The 17,676-nt window shown below is 47.1% G+C and overlaps 1 protein-coding gene across 5 annotated transcripts in view; it reads left to right on the forward strand.

Annotated features, from left to right (window-relative positions):
- ABLIM3 (actin binding LIM protein family member 3) overlaps positions 1 to 7,594 on the forward strand; it is a 99,551-nt gene extending 91,957 nt beyond the window's left edge. For 3 of the 5 annotated variants that reach the window (XM_025043004.1, XM_025043002.1, XM_025043003.1), the window contains 4 exons: positions 1,470 to 1,530; positions 2,260 to 2,267; positions 2,807 to 2,887; positions 5,479 to 7,594. In XM_025043004.1, the coding sequence (XP_024898772.1) occupies positions 1,470 to 1,530; positions 2,260 to 2,267; positions 2,807 to 2,887; positions 5,479 to 5,592 (264 nt within the window). In that variant the 3' untranslated portion in view covers positions 5,593 to 7,594. The remainder of the gene's footprint in view (positions 1 to 1,469; positions 1,531 to 2,259; positions 2,268 to 2,806; positions 2,888 to 5,478) is intronic. The other 2 variants (XM_015585324.2, XM_015585325.2) reach the window with 2 other exon arrangements.
- The last annotated feature ends 10,082 nt before the right edge of the window (positions 7,595 to 17,676 follow it).

Consider the following 17,676-nt stretch of genomic DNA (forward strand, 5'->3'; position numbering starts at 1 on the left):
GTTACTAACCCTATTTTGTGGATGAAGAAATAGAGGCATGGAGAGGTGATGTGACTTGATCAAGCTCTCACACTCAGTAAGTGTAGAGCCAGGATTCGAGCCCACTGCCCACATCTAACTGAGTGCTCCACTCACCTGACGTGGCTGGGAGCCGTCTGAGCTCTTTGATGGCCTGCAACGTAAAACCTTTCACAGAAGCAGTGAGTTGGTTTAAGGACCAAAAGGAAAAGAGAAATGTACCTTGTTAGCAAGAGGTAACAAGAGGAGAGGCTGCGCGACTGGATGGGGGGAAGCAGGGACATTAAGACAGATATTTATTAACTGAGCACCTACTAAGTGCCAGGCACTATTCTAGGTGCCAGGGGCCCTGTGATAAATAAAGTTGCTATTCTCTGGTTAGAAAGAAGAACAATGAGTAAGTAAAGGCATGATTTGAAGTCAGGTGGTCAGAAGTACTAGGATGAAACATAAAGCAAGGGGGTAGGGAGAGAAGGAGGTCAGAGAGGGGTGGATTTAAGCAAAAGCCTGAGTGCACAGAGGAACCTCATTGCTCGAAGACCAGAAAATGCCATCCAGATAGAGGGAAGTGTAATGTCAATGCCTGTGGGCAGGGAGGGTGTGTGGCCGGCAAGGAGCGAGTGTGGACATGAAGCCAGATGAGGATGTCGGTAGGGTCCTAAACACTGGTAAGGACTTTGGAGGGTTTCCCGTCACTGTGCTGCATGACCTGACTCAGACTTTAATGGGATGGCTCTAATTGCTATATAGACTAGAGACTGTAGAAGGGCAAGTGGAAGCCATACACCAGTTAGGAGACTATTTTAAGGTTGAGTACATAAAGGGATCTGAGCACCACTGGAGAATGACAGCTGGTCATTCTGGAGAATGTCCTGCTGAGGGACACACAGGCCCTGTCCTCTACACACTGAGAGCCTGGACATTCATTCACAGAACAGATATTTATTGAAAGCCTTTTACATACACAAGGCACTCGGGGGACCTGGAATAAATACATCAATGACCAAGCGAGACAAAGACCTCTGCTCCTTGGAGCTTCTATTCTTATATGGAGAAACAGAAATCAAGTAGCACATAATAAACACGTCAAATTATTATAGAATGTAGAAGGTGGTAAGTGCCATGGAAAAAGCGGGGAAAAAGGGGCAGAATATAGGGATTTGGGGAGGGGGCAATTTGCATTTTTAGACAGGGTTGCCAGGGTAGGTCTCATGAAAAAAAGCACGAGATATAATTCACCAATAAATGAATATTTATTGAGTGCCTACTATGTGCCGGGCCTAGGAACTAGGGATATTGCAGTGAGTTAAATCACCCCAACTTGAAGCTGAGACTTCTGCGTGGGCCCCATGTCCCACTGGCCCTGGTCCATGTTCTGGAGATGGGAGAGTAATTCAGGGAGGCAGAGGTAAGCATGCCCTACGCTAGCCCCGGCTCTGTCTCCCCTGCAGACACCCAGCGCAGACCTCTTCCACTATGACAGCATGAACGCGGTCAACTGGGGCATGCGAGGTGAGTGCAGGCCTCCCCTGGGACTCACAGGGACTTCAGATGCACTGCTTAAAGCTGCAGCTTAACCCTCAACAAATGATGGCTGCAGACTCTGGCCCCATGCTGAGCTCTGTCCAAACCCAAGCTCCTACTCCCTTTCACTTCCCATTCCCTCCCATTTTTCCCTCCTCTTTCCTCATCCTCTCAAGCCCCTGGCCTTGGGTGATCTCCAGGCCATCTGTCCCATCTGGGTTCCCAGAGCCACTGAAGAGCACTGTTGTCCCAGTACTGCTGAGCTAGAGTCGCCTGCCAGCCCCGGGTTCAGGGAAACACTCAGAGCCAAATGCACATGGTTCCCAGCAAAAATTCCATGAGCTTCAGGCTGTCTGCCAGTGATGCTCTCCCACCAGCCTCTACCAGCGCCTATAAACAGGCTCAGGCAGCAGGGCAGCCTACATCAAAACTTGGGGGCTCTCCCCCAGAAGATAGAGGGACTAGCTCATGTGTTTCATGATCTCAGACTCATCTTATCTCTATTATAAATATCTCAAAAATATCTCAGTTTTCCCCCCTAAAATCATATCTCTGGATCAGCCCAACCTCTCTCTCCAGCCATCCTTGGTGCTTGTACCAGGCTTGATTTGGGATGAAGTCAACAAGGACAGGGACTCTAAGACAGAGACCAGTGTAGGGATGCAAAGCAAAGACCGATGGGTTTCTATTTTGTGTGTGTCTCTTTTCTCTCTACAGAATACAAGGTAAAGGAGATACATAGACCTGGGGAGTCTCTGAGACACTGGGAGCTGCTACATTGGGGACCAGCCAGAGGATGACAGCACTGTCTATGCAGGAAAGGGGTCATCAATAAACAACCCCAAGGGTCCTCTTGAGACCAGCATTTCTAGTCCCTCCTTGGCCCACTTTCCCTGAATCCTTCCCCACATCTCTGGCCTTCTGAAATCAGATAGTTCCCTGTGGGCCTCAGTCTTTCTGGAGGCTTCCCAATCACTAGATATGAGGCATTTACATTCAGGAGATTTTATGCCCATATTAATGCCAAATGCCACCAAGCTTATCCCTAGCAGTATTAGGGGACTCTGGGGCCTTGCCTTTCAGGAAAAGGTGGCTTGAGGCTGCCAGGCAACCCCAAGAAGGGCAGACCCGGCCCTTCCTCCAGATTTTAATCTCTGGCCATTTTGGAGTAGAACAGGGAGCCCAGACACAACATGTGGCTGAAGGGACAAGCCCATCACTCTCACCCAACCCGTAAAGCCCCACTCTTGTCTCTTCTCCTTAGATCTACCCTTACGAACTGCTGCTGGTAACCACAAGAGGAAGAAACCGACTGCCCAAAGATGTGGACCGGACCCGTTTAGAGGTAAGTATAGAAAACCTTGGGGTTCGAAGGGATTCCAGAAATTGCTTGGTCTAACCCAGCTTGGGAAGGGCAGGCAGAATGAATGGCTTTAAAGTCACACAACCCACAAGAAAAGCAGAGGCTCCAACTAAGTTTCCTTAGCCTGGGACAGTTCCACGATATTCTGTGCTGCCTCCTCCGTTCAACTGGAATCTGTGCTGTACAGGTACAGCATATCCCACCTGGGGCTGATACTTCTGTAGACATAAGAGGAGAGCTAGATTTGGGCCCTGCTCTCAGACACCTGCAGTCTGTTGGGGAAGAAGAAATGCTGCTCTGGTTTCCTGCAGGGTTGTACAGGAAACCAGTGCTTGTGACAGGGATGATGTGGAGGCAGCACTGTGTAGAAGGTAAAAGCATAAGTAAGTCTCGAGTCAGACTCCCTAGGTTCCAACTCCGATCCTGCCATCCCTAGGTGGTCATCTTGGCCAGGTGACAACCTCTCCAAACCTTAGGAGTTCTAGAGGAGTTCTTTCCTCTATAAAGTGGGGTGGCTATCATGCTTCCTTCAAGCTGCCAAGTGACACGATGAAGCAATCCACAAAGAGCCCTTGGCATCGAATCTGGCAGCATCCTGAGTAGTAAGTACTCTGCCAGCGTGTGACTGCTGTTATCCAGAGAAGACTACTAAGGCTTGGTTGGATGACACAGGCTTCCAGCAAGAGGAAAGATTTGGCTTACTTTGAAGGTGGGAAGTTTCGGATGGATGGAGAGAGGTGAGAGAGTATAGTGAGCAGTGAGAACAGCATAGATAAAGGCACAGAAGTGGCCTGAGCATGCCATTGGGCTTTCAAGAAGTCCAGTCCACTTGGCATAGAGTTCCAGTCCCTGGTCACCTCTGACTCAGGAGCATTCTCTGCCCTTTCCACCCCAGGGCCTCTCTCTGCCGCTCCCTCTCCTGAGAATCCCCTTCCCATCTTGCCAGCTTCCTCAGTCCTCAGGGTACTAGTGATGCCTGTGCCCCAAACCTCCCCAAGCCTTCCCCAGGATCTGTCACTAACCTCTTCCTCCAGTCTCCCCCGGCCCTCTACCCAGAATGCAGATCCATTTCCTCTTCCTGCCAAAGATTATCTGTCATCTACCACATGGCCTGGACTGGGAGAGATGTCAAAAAGTGTTTTTGAAATTGAATGCAGGCTTCTAAGAAAGGAGGCTCAGGACTCCTTAGAAGGAGCATATCGACCACCCTCGACATGACTGCTGAGGAATTCATCCAGAGTAGAGGGTAGGGGCAAGTAGGAGGGGAATGCAAGTGGCCCAGGAAGCAATGTGAGTCCTCCCAGCTCTAGCATGCTGGGGTAGCGGCAAAGAAGTGTATGATTCTCCCCACATTAGTAATAAGGGCCTCCTTTCACTCTCTAGCAGTGTCTTCCAGTGCTGAAGGGGACAGCTCCCAGGGCAGCACAGTGGGGCACCAGCATTAAAAGGATGGAAGTGTTCAGGAACCTGGTTCGCCCTGGGGAAACAATTACTCTCCTACATCCTCCAGGACACCCAGAAGCTCAGGCAAGGGAAGCTCAACATTCCCTAAGCATGAGAATCACCCAAGGAGCTTTTAAAAATATCAATACAGGGCTGCACCCTAGACCGATTAAATTGCAGTCTGGGGAAGGAGCTCAGGCATCAGTATTGTTCGACTTGTAGGAATGTCTAACACGTAGTCTGGGCTGAGACCGCTGGGCTGAGACTACTGGGCTGAAACCCTGCCCTAGGCCCTGCACCAGTTCAGGGCGGGGGCCCAACTGGCTCAATTAGCTAATATAATGCTACCAACAGGTCATCTCAGTGATTCCAGAAAAGCTGCAAGAATAGTAAAATGAACATCCGTCTACCCCTCACCTAAATGCAGCAATTGTTAACATTTTGCCACATTTTAAATGCCATATGTTTCTAACTCTAAAACCTTTTGAGAACGTATCACCTTTCAAGAGTGCTTGGAAGGGAGAGAGGGAGGGCAGGCAGAAGGGGTGGGGTGGGCATCCTCCCATGGAATGCAAAACAATGATTCATTATATGGCTTGTTTTCATATAAGAAAGAGATGAAAGGATATTTCAGTGGGTAGAGAAATATGAACAGTAATTTTTTTCATTGTCCGGCCTGAGGAACAGCCATCCAGATCATTTGTAAGAGGAATTATTAATATTAATAAGAGGAAATACACCCTAAAATCTTGGCCATGCCTCCTTTTACTCATGAAATACAGGGATACCATTAATCCATAAACACTCCTGAACACAGAATGAATGCATGTAGCAGAAAGGTGAGGTCAACCAGGATGCATCGAGGGGCACTGAGGGGATGCATAAGTCTCATCTAAATCTGGAGCAGGGGCAGTCTCTCCAGCCAGACCAGCTATAAATAAATGTTCCTCTGAGGAAACATTCATCCATTCAGCAAATATTCACCACACACCTGTGCGTCAGACACCATGCCAGGCACAGTACATCCAGAGGAAACATACAGTGGCTGCTTCTACCTCCACCTGACCCCATCCTACACCTCACATCCTCAAGCTGTCGTTTCCTCTCTGTCCCCTCCCACCTCCTTTCAGCGCCACCTGTCCCAGGAAGAGTTCTACCAAGTCTTCGGCATGACCATCTCCGAGTTTGACCGGCTGGCACTCTGGAAGAGGAATGAACTGAAGAAGCAGGCCCGGCTGTTCTAGGCAGAGGCGCTATAAATATATATGCATTTATATAAATATATATATGTAAAATCTCTATACTGAAGCTCGGTATAATCCTCTTGTGTTAACAGGACACGCTGCCTGCCATGGGACTTGCTTTTCTGTACTGTCAGGCAAGCCCGCATCATCAAGATATTTTTATGCTACTTACTTTCTCTTTTCTAAGTGCAATGGGGTTTGGGAATGGGATTTGAGAGGACTCCCATCCTTTTACTGGGGATCCTTTTGATACTGAAACATCTGTCCTGACTTGAGTCCCCCAAGGGCCAACTCTCCTTCCTAAAGGAGGCGCCTGAAGAAGTCTCCTCTCTGCTTCCTGGCACTTTTCCCCAGCCTCCAAGGCAGATGCTGACCATGCAGTTTTCATGTCTTTATTGGCCCCAGAGGGGCCCTGCCATGGGAGGATCCACAAGTGATCTCCCAAAGTCACTGAGCACCTTTGAAAGCCCATGCAGAATTTTCTCATCACCCCCAATTAGAAGCCTGGTGCTCTCTGGAGATGATTCAGTTAGAAGCATGGGCCTCAGATCTACTCCTTACAGCAGTAAACAGAAGTGGACAGGGCCTGGCCTCTCCTCAGCTCTTCAAGCCTCCTCCTTCTGTTCTTGATCTTAACCTCTCCTTGGTCCAAATTTATGACTCATGGTAGGAAAAGAAGAGGCGCATGCTTTCCCTCCACCACTTCCAACTGACCCCTTTGCCTGGTCCTGATGTGGAGAACCAGAAGGAAGCTGTGGGAGCTGAGAGTAGGAGACAGAGCAGGGCACCTGTTAGCACTGGAGCCGCAGGACATCTTGAGACCCTCTTCTCTCCCTCACCTCTCTCAGCACCCTGACCCTTCCCCCTTAGAGGAGCGCCCTTTTATTGCAGCCTGTATTCTTCAGCCTTACTATCTATGTGCCTGACAACTCAACACACCACAGGGCTAACGTTCCCACCGTACTCCAACTGGACAACTAGACAGACAACCTCCAACACTCTCTCAAGGTAAAACAGGCCATGTTCCAAAGAAAGGTTCCTGGTCTATGCTTGCTGGTCTCTAGGTTGGTAGGGCAACCCAACCAGTCCCAGGCTCCTTCTGCAAAGCTGGCCAAGTTTCATAAGGGAAACTTTCCGAAGAATGGCTGCTCATGAGATTCCAAAATGAAGCATTGACCAACACCACTCATGACCACCCTGGATTTCCCCAGTGGCTGCTTTTCCTGCCTCCTTGCCTTCTGGAAGAGGAGTAAAAACTTAACTTCCTCTCCTCCCCTTTCCAAAACCTTCTACCCTGAGTTGGCAATGTTTGGTGGGGTCTGTTCCTTCCTGGAGATGCCTTGAGTCAGACAATTTTGAAGTCTTGGAGGAGGGATGAAAAAGTAGAAATGACAATTATGACTCTCGAGAGGCTGGTGATGTGATATGGCAAGTGGAGAACCGACTTCAGCAAATCCTCACTGAGCACTTACTGTAGACTGAGCACTGAGTGGGGGAGGGAGATGGGAACATGGGGATGATCAGCCTGGGTCCTGGTCTGGGGGCATGCCTCCTAACAAGGGTATCACAAGGCATGTACTCAAACATGATGGATGGCAGAAAGTGACGGGAGATGGCATGAGAAAGTGTTTGTGACTCTACTGAAAAGGCATATGCAGTTGGTACAGATGAAGGACAGAGCTTTCTGGAAAAGATGACATTTGAGCAAAGTTCAGGGAGGACCTTCGTAAACTGGGAGGAGACTGTAACTTGAAAGGGAGACAGTGTGAGGGGCTGGAAGGGAGGTCTGATATGCTCTCATTTAAAATATCAACCCTCTCTGTAACTTCTCTTTTTGGCCAATGTCTTTCAACTGTCCTGACCCTTTAGAAATGTCCCCAGCCAGATGCAATCATTGAAACTGCCTCATTATCACTGGTTGAGAAGTTGGCAAGATTTGAAGGGCTTTTGTTGTTGTTGTTGGATATTTTTGTTTCCCATAAAAGCACATGATTTCAACTCAGACCTGTGTCCTTCTGTTGGTATAGTGTGAATGGAGATGAGTGGCATGGGAAGAGAACCTTTTCCAAAATAAGAGTCTAGAGAGTAGCTCTCCCTTGGCCTCAGTTTCTCTTTCTGTAAAATAAGAAAATTTGATGAGGTAAGCACCACCCAGACTGGTTCTTGCAGAACATGGGATCCTGCAAGATGGTAGAAGATGTTCCAACAACAAATATGATTCTGTGATTAAAAAATAATAACAATGACAGTAATCGTTCCCATTTTCAAGTACCAATAATGTGCCAAGTTCTATGCTGAGGGCTGTACACCCATCATTTCATTTGAGCCTCTGTAACGACCCAAGAGGCAGCCACTACTCTGATCTCCATCTCGCAGATGAGGAAACAGTTTTGAAGAGGACACATAATCACTGTGGTGGTGCCAGGAACCCGTTCCAGCCTTTCATACTGGAAAGGTTAGCTTATCCACTCTTATCAGTCAGGATGTTTTCAGCTCTAAGTAAAGAGTGCCTTCCTAAAAGTGGCATAAATAACAAGAATGCAGATTTTCTTGTACAACCAAAAGTCTAAGATGCAGAGCTAGTCAATTAAGCAGCTCAGTGATGCCATCAGCAGCCTGGTTTTTTGTTTTTCTGTTTTTGTTTTTTTTTTTTTTGCATTTCTTCACTTCACCATATTCAGCATATTGGCTTGTGTCCTCAGGTGTGACCCCCCCATGTTTACAAAAGGCTGCTGTGGCTCCAGCCATCATGACCTCACACAACCACATCAAAAAACAGGAAAGAAACTTCCCTTTATGTATCCCTTTCAATCAGAAAATCTTTCCCAGAAGTCCTCAGTAGACTTCTCTGTAGTTCCCACTGGCCAGAACAAGGGAATAGGCCCATGACCTTGCTGCAAAGAAGGCTGGGAAACTGGAAGGCAGGAGCCCTGCTGACAAAGAAGAGAAACAGGGCAGACAAGGAATAGCCTCTGGATAAGTAAATCACAGTGTCTCTGCCACAGCCACTGCCCCTCCTCTTAGAAACTCACAATGCACATTGCCAAAAGTCCTGAAGTACCTTTGTTTAATCCAATGTTTCATAAACTACTTTGACAAAACTCTGTTTAAGAAATGTTAGATTTACTGTATTCATCTATTCTAAGATATATGCTTTTTTTACATTTTGACATCTCTGAAGATGAGCCATGGCTCAAAAGTATCTCTTTTCCTGACCTCTCGTCCTATGATTTCTTCTAAGTATCATCTCCACCACAGCTCCTCCAGATAGGCGGCTCAAACGTAGAAAAGGATACTCAAGAATGTTTCTTTTCTTCCTGCCTACACAGGCACCCAACAGATATTTACTTATTGAACATCTGTTGCCAGGCAGGAGCACTTAGGATACAGCAGTGCGTAAGGCAGGTGTGAGCTCTCATGTAGCCCTGGTCTAGAGGAGAAAACAGGCTGTAAATAAGTAAACAGAAAAAGAGATGGTGCATGAAGATAACAGTTAGAGACAACAAATAGGGTGCCGGAGAGAGAGGAGCAGAAAAGAACGTACTTCATATACTTACTGAAGGTTGAAAACAAAGTACCCAAGACAAAAGTATGGGTGGGAGCATTCTAGGCACAGAAAATGGTATATGCAAAGGTCCTGGGCGGAACTAAAAGTGCCAGTGAGGACAGAGTAGAGCGAGTGAAATAAGTGAAGGGGAGAGTGAAATTGGAAGAGGGGGAAGGCAGGCAGCAGGGTCCAGAGCATGCAGAGGGTCTAGAAAGACACCTCTTATTCATTCAGACACAGGGAACACTGGCTTGCACTGTGGTTGTCAACATATTGGATGCAGGGAGAATCACTCTAAGCCTTGCTACTAAAGTGTGGTCCCCAGCCAGCAGCACTGGAGTTACCCGGGAGCTTGTGAGAAATGCTCTATCTCATGCCCCACTCCTACCCTATTCAATCCGCATCTGAATTTTACTTTAATAAGACTGCCAGGTCATTCAGCCATCGTCCTTTTACGGACAGACACAACATTTTGTGTCAGACTTTCCGAAGTTCTAGAAAGGAGCCCTTTCCCCATGCACGTAACCTTTTTGGACACTGGGGGGCAACCTTACATTACGGCATGGGAGGGCACAGAAATCAGAAAAGGTTAGAGTGTAATGCCAATACAATGGCCACATTATGCAGCCAAGGAAACCGGCCCACTGAGCATTTGAGCAGATGAGGACAAGCAGCCAGCTCTCCTGCACCCACAGCAGCTCATCCTCACCAGGCACCTGGCCCAGACCCAAAGGGATGGGTTGTGGAGAGTGTCAGCAGCTGCTGCTAGCCACCGAACAAGGCTAAACACGAAGCAGAAGGGCTTAAAATTCAACAGGAAGAAAGCACTGTTAAAATTCATAGCAATTAACATCACAATATTATGCCAACTCTGTTAATGCCCCATGTGGAATTAAGTTTCAAATGCTTTATTCCACATCAGAATTTGAGTTGCTAAAAACCTTGACTGCGCAGTGATAAACACCTGCTTTTGTATACACAGCTATGAGCTATAGCCAAGCAGTTTAGAAGCCCTGGAGTGAGACTCTAGGTAAATAAAATCTGGAAGCCATGAAGATGAGGGCCAGCTTCTCATTACTGCCCAAGAGCCCACCTGCCTCCTCACTGGGCCCGGTCCGATTGGGACAGGGGCACAGGCAGGAGAGACCAAAGGCCTGCAGTCACCCTCATGGCTAGTCCTTGGAACAAATTAGGACCAAGTATACAGATGAATCGGGTTTAAAAAGTAAGGTGACATCTATGCCCATGACCAAAAGTGTTTCCCTCTGAGTGGGGAACTATTCCCAAATTTCGGTCACTCGAACACCATCTTCGCACTTTTCATAAGATTATTTACTCAGTGCTATTCACATAATATTTTTCTTTCGACTAACTCATACCTGATGTTTCTATTTTAAGCAATATCAGGAAAATGATGGGTTTGTAAAGACTGGTTATATGTTTTAAATACAAATTCAATTAATCCATCACTCCTTAAATATCTGAGTTTAACCCACATAGTCATCAACAGTCTCAATCCCACACTCTGGGAAACATGGCTCCTTCTGACAGAAGTGGGAGAGGAGATGTATACTCCCTCGGTTTCTTCATGACAGCTGGTCTTTGGGGAACCAAAGGGGAAACTAGCTGAAGATGCCGCAGAGAGAAGGAAACACAAGCTACTATGACAACCAAGCATGGCCTGGCAACCCCCTGCCAACCTCAGAGAGCCAAGACTCATATACCACCAGCTGGCTCCATGCCCACAGGAAGGCCCTGGGCCTTGCTCAGGTTTTTGCTGGGTACAGTGCCTTCCCCCGCTGCTCTGGGTTGTAAAGCCTTTGACTTTATGAGCACTGCCATGGGCTGTGGCAGGGACATTACAGCAGCGTGGTTAGACTCAGCCTCACTATTTACCAGGCATAAGCTATGGGCTGAACTGTGTCCCCTGCCCCCAAATAAAATCATGTTAAAGTCCTAACCCCGCTATCTTAGAATGTGGCTGTATTTGGAAATAGGGCCTTAAAAGAGGTAATTAAGCTAAAAACGAGGCCACTAAGGCAAGCCTTAATCCAATCTGACCAATGTCCTTATAAGAGGAGGAGATTAGGGTACAGGGAGAGATACCAGGGGGTGCCTGTGCACAAAGGAAAGACCACAGGAAGAGGCAGCAAGACGGCAGCCAAGCCAAGGAGAGAGGCCTCGAAGGAAACCATGCCTGCTAACACTTCTATCTCGGACTTCCAGCCTCCAGAACTGTGACAAAATAAATTTCCATTGTTTAAGCTACCCAGTCTGTGGTATTTTATGACAACCCTAGCAAGCCAATACACAACATGCAATCAGACTTGCAAAATAAGAATGAGAGCACTTGTCTCATAGGGTGTTAAGGACGGAATGATGTGAAGGAAACCAAGCCTGCTAACACTTCCATCTCGGACTTCCAGCTTCCAGAACTGTGACAAAATAAATTTCCATTGTTTAAGCTACCCAGTCTGTGGTATTTTATGACAACCCTAGCAAGCCAATACACAACATGCAATCAGACTTGCAAAATAAGAATGAGAGCACTTGTCTCATAGGGTGTTAAGGACGGAATGATGTGCTTCAAGGACAGTACCTGGCTGCAGGGGGAGGTGTACCTGACCCCTCAGCATCACGCTCATGCTCAGATCACGTGGTTTACCAGACTAGCAGTGCCCCCTCTGGGCCATTGCTGGAACTACAGGGAGAGAGGCGCGGCTCCTCACCCAGAACCCTCACTGCAGAGGTGTGTGGTCCTCGAGCCGCGTGGTCTTTGTTGCCACAGACTGGGAGAGACCACACGAGATGGAAGACTCCACACAGGAAGGTGGAGTCAGGAGATGGAGAGAAAGTAGCGACCGCACTGTTTGTATTTCTGGACCTGACCTTGCCTTAAAGCCAGCTTCACCCCTTCGACTCCTGTTACCCTCGAGCAAATCAATTCCCTTTTTGGTTTCAGCCACTTTGGGTTGTGATTCTATCACTTGCCACCAAAGAAGCCATGACAAACACTCTGGCTTCCAGAGTGAATTATCATTGACAGTGGAGTCTCACCTGTGTGCCTTTGCTCTCCATGTGGGGGAGAGTGATGACAGTTTAAACAGCGCAGGCATCTGCCCCCCTGGGAGTGTGCAATGAGACATGGGGCCCAACAGGATGGCCGAGTGAATACATATGAAGGGGTCAAAATCTGTCTTGGTCAGTCACTGAAAAGTGCTTTCAGGGCCTGGACCTAAAGGCCTATTTGTTCTCAAAGCCCTCTTGTGGATGAAGAATTTATTTCCATACAGGAATGTGAAGTTAGAGACTGCCTCTCTAACACACAGGGTCTTGCTCGCCTGGATCAGGAGAAATCATCCCAAGCAATGTGTCCTTCTGACAAAATAAGAGCAGCATTTAATTTTATATATATACGCACACAAAATACCACCCCTTAACAGACTCTGGGTAACAGAAGCTGGAACCTGGGTATCCCTCCTATCTAAGAGTAGCAGGTGTTCCGCAGAGAAGGAGGAACCTGGCAGAATCTAAGGGTTTAATTTACAAAAAGCTACCTGCAGGGGGCAGCCTGGGTGTGCGGCTGCGATTTCAGTAGCCCTTAATATTGTCATAAGCATCTGACAACGTCTTCAAGGGAAACCCACACTGATTACAGTAACTTCCGAGGGTGGGTCAGGGCCTGCGCCAGGTGCTTTACGTGTCTCCTTCAACCCTCTGCGCACTACTTTTATTCTCATTTTATAGATGCGGAAATTGACCTTTGGTAAGTAGTTCATTCACGGTTTCACAGCTGTATGTGACACAGCCTATACTTAAACTCAGGGTTGCCTCACCCCAAGCCCATGAGTTTGGCCAGTGCACAACAACTACCTCCCTAAATAGAGGGATTTGGAGAGCGCTTCTCCTGTGCCAGGCAAGGCGCCAAGCACCCTACGTACATGGTCACATATAAGCCTCACAACCACCGTGTGAGGCAGCTATTATTAGCTCCAATTTTTAGATGAGGAATCTGGGGTTCAGAGAGGTTGAAGACCATGCCCTTGACTGGGTATCAAACTCAAGTCTACCTCGTCGCAAAGGCATGCTCTTCTCCAGTGTGCCCCACAACCTGGAGAGAGCGACATTTGTGGGGGCAGGAGGAGTGTGGTTCTGGTATCATCAAGTCTGGAGCCCTGGGCACCACTCTTGGTTCTGCCTCTAAGTTCTCCTGTAATTTCAGGCAAGATTTCTTCCCCTCTCTTGGCCTCAGTTTCTTTATCGGACAATGAAGGGACCAAACAGACTAATCTCTCAGGCTCCTCCCAGCTATAATGTTATTTCCAATTTCAGGTTTAAGAAATTCACCTTGGACCTCTGCAGCCTGGCGTCAGCCTACAGCCTAGAGGTGAAGATGGGGCGTGCAATGCGGCCTTTCAGAAGAGCGTTAGTCCATGCTGCAGTCTTAAGGGTTGGGCATCACCTCGCCGCTCAGGGTGGAAGCATCCAGCTGGACAGATGCCCCAGAAGTCTTCACGAGCCCATAATTTCCATTGCTTAGGGACCCAGGGGTGCTCTTTTCTTGAGGAATGACCCAAAGGGAGGGGGCAGGCTTTAGGCAGCATTTGAGCATAAAAACCAAAGTTTCCTTTCCTCCAGACACAACTAGTGCACAGGGCTCTGCTGACCAAGGAAGCCAAGCCTCCTGGGTGCAGACAGGAGGCCTATGCCCTGGAACAGAAACTGAAGGTGTGACAAAAGGAGGGATTTTCATCCATGTGTGAAACTCTCTTTCTCCCAGCAGCCACCATTCAGATCTCTATCTACTTTCCGGGGCCCAGGGTGGACCAGCAGGCATGTGTCATTTCCCTGGATAGGAGCTATAATAGCAACATTGTGCTGAGTGGAACAAGAGAGGTTTTCATCCAGCGACCAGCATTGAACAGACATTCAATCAAGGGACTCTGGGAGCTCACTCTGCACAAAAGAGCTCGAGAGAGGGGCCCTAGGCTGAAGAGAAGCCCAAAGGGCTGGGCTGCATGTCCACAGCAGCATGCGGTGGGGGTGGGAAGCGCAGAGGCATTGCTCACAGAACACCTCATTGCAATCTCATTTCCCTCTGCAGATAAATAAGCAAATAAACAATCCCAGAGGCTAAAAGGGCCCCCCCCCCACCGCCATGGCACAACGCATTCATAGAAGCCTCCTGAATATTAGAGCATTCATTCGCTGATTCACTCCACTAGACTCATTACTACTTACTAGGTGCCAGACACTGCACTAGGGATGTAGCAATGAGTAATACACAGCACCCATCCTCACAGCACTTGCGATCCAGGGGGCCAGGGAAAGGCAAGGAGAGAAGTAGGAAATTCTACATTGACAATCCAGCGGAAGAACTGAGAGTCACACAGTGACAGAGTCAGTGCAAGAACTCAGATCTGAACCCCCAGTCTGTGGTTTTCCTTACTCTTCTCAAGGTCTCCTGAAATCACTGCTTGTCTACTCTAAGGAATGGCGGGTTGAGGCTCAGTGAAGAGGGCACCCTAAATACCATAATAAGGAATTTGAACTCTGAGGACAAAGGGGAGCCATCCCTTATTTTTAAGGGAGATCCAACTGAGATCATAAAATGGTCACTCTGATGGCCAAGGTGGAAGCAAACCCGGGGTCAAGGTGATGAGTTAGAAGGCTAGGGGCATGTTTCTCTCACTGGGACAAAGAACCTTTAGCCTCCAAAATTTTCTTTCCCAGGGCTTCCCAATTCCACCTGATAAGCTAAGAATGAGGCTGGGGAGTATCGTTTGTTTTCACAAGACTGGGAGCATGAGGGAGTTGAAAGTTTTCTTCCTGGAATTGTTCACTGGGACTGAATTTGATATCTTTTTACAGAGCTAAAGCTATTCGCACAGAATTCTTTAGGCAAGCACCAAGCAAACCTGGAAGACTTGGTACTGAGCAAGAAAAATGAGAAGATATGCGGCCGATCCTAACAATCCTTTCCAGAGAGTTGCACTCCAACAGGGAAATGCAAAGGGGAGGAGGAAACCAGGCATCCACGACCTCCCTCCTCATCCTCTCCTCTGTGCTTCCCACCCAACGCCCCACAGTCCAGCCAAACCAAACGGCACTGCAGACACATCCTGCAGTTTTCTATCTCTGTCTTTGCTCGTACTATTTTCTGTCTGTAATGTTATCTCCTCACGCAGGCTCACCCAAATGTCTGTTATCCAGTACTGTCTCCATGATCAGGAAGATATTCTTGCATTGTCTTGATGCACTCTAAAAGCATTTTTCTCTTCTCTTGTGTTTTCCATATAATAACTTGTGATCAAATTATTTTCTACATGTTCATCTCCTCTACTAGATTGTAGAGTCCTTGAAGGCAGAGATTATTCCTATTTAGCGTTTATTCTCCCAACGGGAACTTGCGCAGAGTGCAATAAATATTCCTAAGTGAACTTATGAAAACGGGAGATGGATTTTAGGGTAACTATAGACCTCATTAAAGGAAAATTACAGAAAAAAATTATAATTATTCCTTGTCCAAAACCCACAAGTAGCCTCCTCATCTATCCATTCAGTTATCCTAACAACCAAGCTGCAGTCAACTTAGTCAACAGTGCCACCTAGTGGACACTATGGGTAATTATCTGAACTACTACCACTACACCTCCACAGCAACTTTTTGTTACTCCTTAGAACTGTGCATAGACTGTGTTCTTTCATTTTTACATCTTTTCCAAACCACAGCTCAGTTAATGCATTCATAAATTCTTCTATAGATACACATAAATCCTCCTTAGCCTTTTTGACCTTTCTGTTCCAATTCTGTGATAAACTTCCAAAGTCCTTGAAAGTTTTTGAATGTTAATCTACCCAAGCCTCCATCTGTTTTTGCTATAGTCATGTTCTCTATTTTTAAAATTATTTCAAAAAAATATTATGTGTTTAAAAATATTAATGGGGTAATCTGGGAACTGAACTACAGTTTATAGCCTTGACTCCGAGTGTTTCAGAGTTCAAACAGTGAACTTTGGAACTTCATCCACTTGTAAATTGTTGGTTGCTTTAGAATTTAAATCGACCTTTTCATATTGGAAAAGTGGGCAGGAACAAAGAGGAACTTGAAAAATAATAATGGCTCGCATTTTTATAGCTATTTATGGTTTATAAAATGAGTTTTTATCATCATTTGCCCTCTGAACAGCCCTATGAGGTCAGTATGAGGTTCCCCCAGCACAGATGAGCAAGCAAGCCTCACAGGCGTAATATTATAAACTTAGTAAGCAGTGAAGCAAGACTCACACACGAGTCTGATTCGAATTCCATTGTTTTTTTCACTACACCACATTTCTTCTGAGTGCTCATACACAGGCACACTAAACAAACTACCCAGGCAATTCTGCAAAGCCAGCATTAATTTCAACCTGCGTATAAAAGCAATGGAGAAAAAAATCCCCAATCCAGGAAAGTGCAGGATGCTCTTTTTCAAGCCCTTCCCTGTCTCTCTGCCTTTGCACAACGTGTTGTTTCAGTGTCAGAGTGTTCTAAGCAAAGGAGTGGCCTGGCTAAAACTGGAAACCAAGACCTGGCCCACCTTGGGAAGGAGGAGTATACATAAGAAGAATTGAGCCAGGACTCCACTTTATGAAAGGTCTTAAATTTAGACATTTCATATCATCTATAAATGAGACTTATTTTCATAAAGATACACTAACAGGATGAAAGAAGTTGGCATCCTTCTTACAATTTTAAACTTAAAACCTATTCCAGGACCACACTGGCCATAGCAATATTTTTTTCTACATCCTTTAATTATTTTGGGAAGAGCACACTTATATCCCACTGTATTTTGTATGCTAACAGTGTTCATTTCCATAACTGTAACACTTTTTTTTTTTTTTTTTTGGCATTTCTTCCCGTTTTAGTATACTGGGAATCTCAAAAGTTGGAAGTGTCCCAAGCCATTGCCCACCTTTTAGCAATCCTGTCTGTTTCTCTTTTCCTACATGGTTTTCTTTTTGAAGATCTTTTTTCTTTTCTTTTCTTTTCTTTTTTTATCATTATTACTTCACTCCTCTTTCACACCATATCGACACCAAGATAGCGCCCGGTCCACTGTCTGGCGCTAGAAGGTGCTCAGGAAGGACCTATCCGATGGAGACGAAAAACTCAAAGCCAGGAAATGAATCGGTGGCAGCTGCAGCGAAATAGGTTTTGATTCCATCGCGGAGAAAAATACGTTCTAATAGTCTTGGCAATCTGAAGATGGAGTGGGCTAGTAGATGCGATAGTGAGCCCCCGATCACTAACCGAGCACAAGCTGAGCTGAATATCGCCTTGGTCGGGACTGGGGTGGGACACATGGACGGGGGAACGAAAGAAAGCCTGTGAATCGGAAAGTGGGCCCTCCGGGGCCCCAGCGAGAGAGGAGTGGACGGCAGGGCGTGGCGCGGGCGTGTGCGGGACACGGGACACCGGCCGGCGGCCCAGGGGGCGAGGCGTGCTCCGGGTCTATTCCGGGAGCGGCGCGGAGGGGCGGGCGGGGGCGCCGG

The sequence above is a fragment of the Pteropus alecto genome, unplaced genomic scaffold (assembly GCF_000325575.1).
Source record: "Pteropus alecto unplaced genomic scaffold, ASM32557v1 scaffold40, whole genome shotgun sequence".
Lineage (NCBI taxonomy): Eukaryota > Metazoa > Chordata > Mammalia > Chiroptera > Pteropodidae > Pteropus > Pteropus alecto.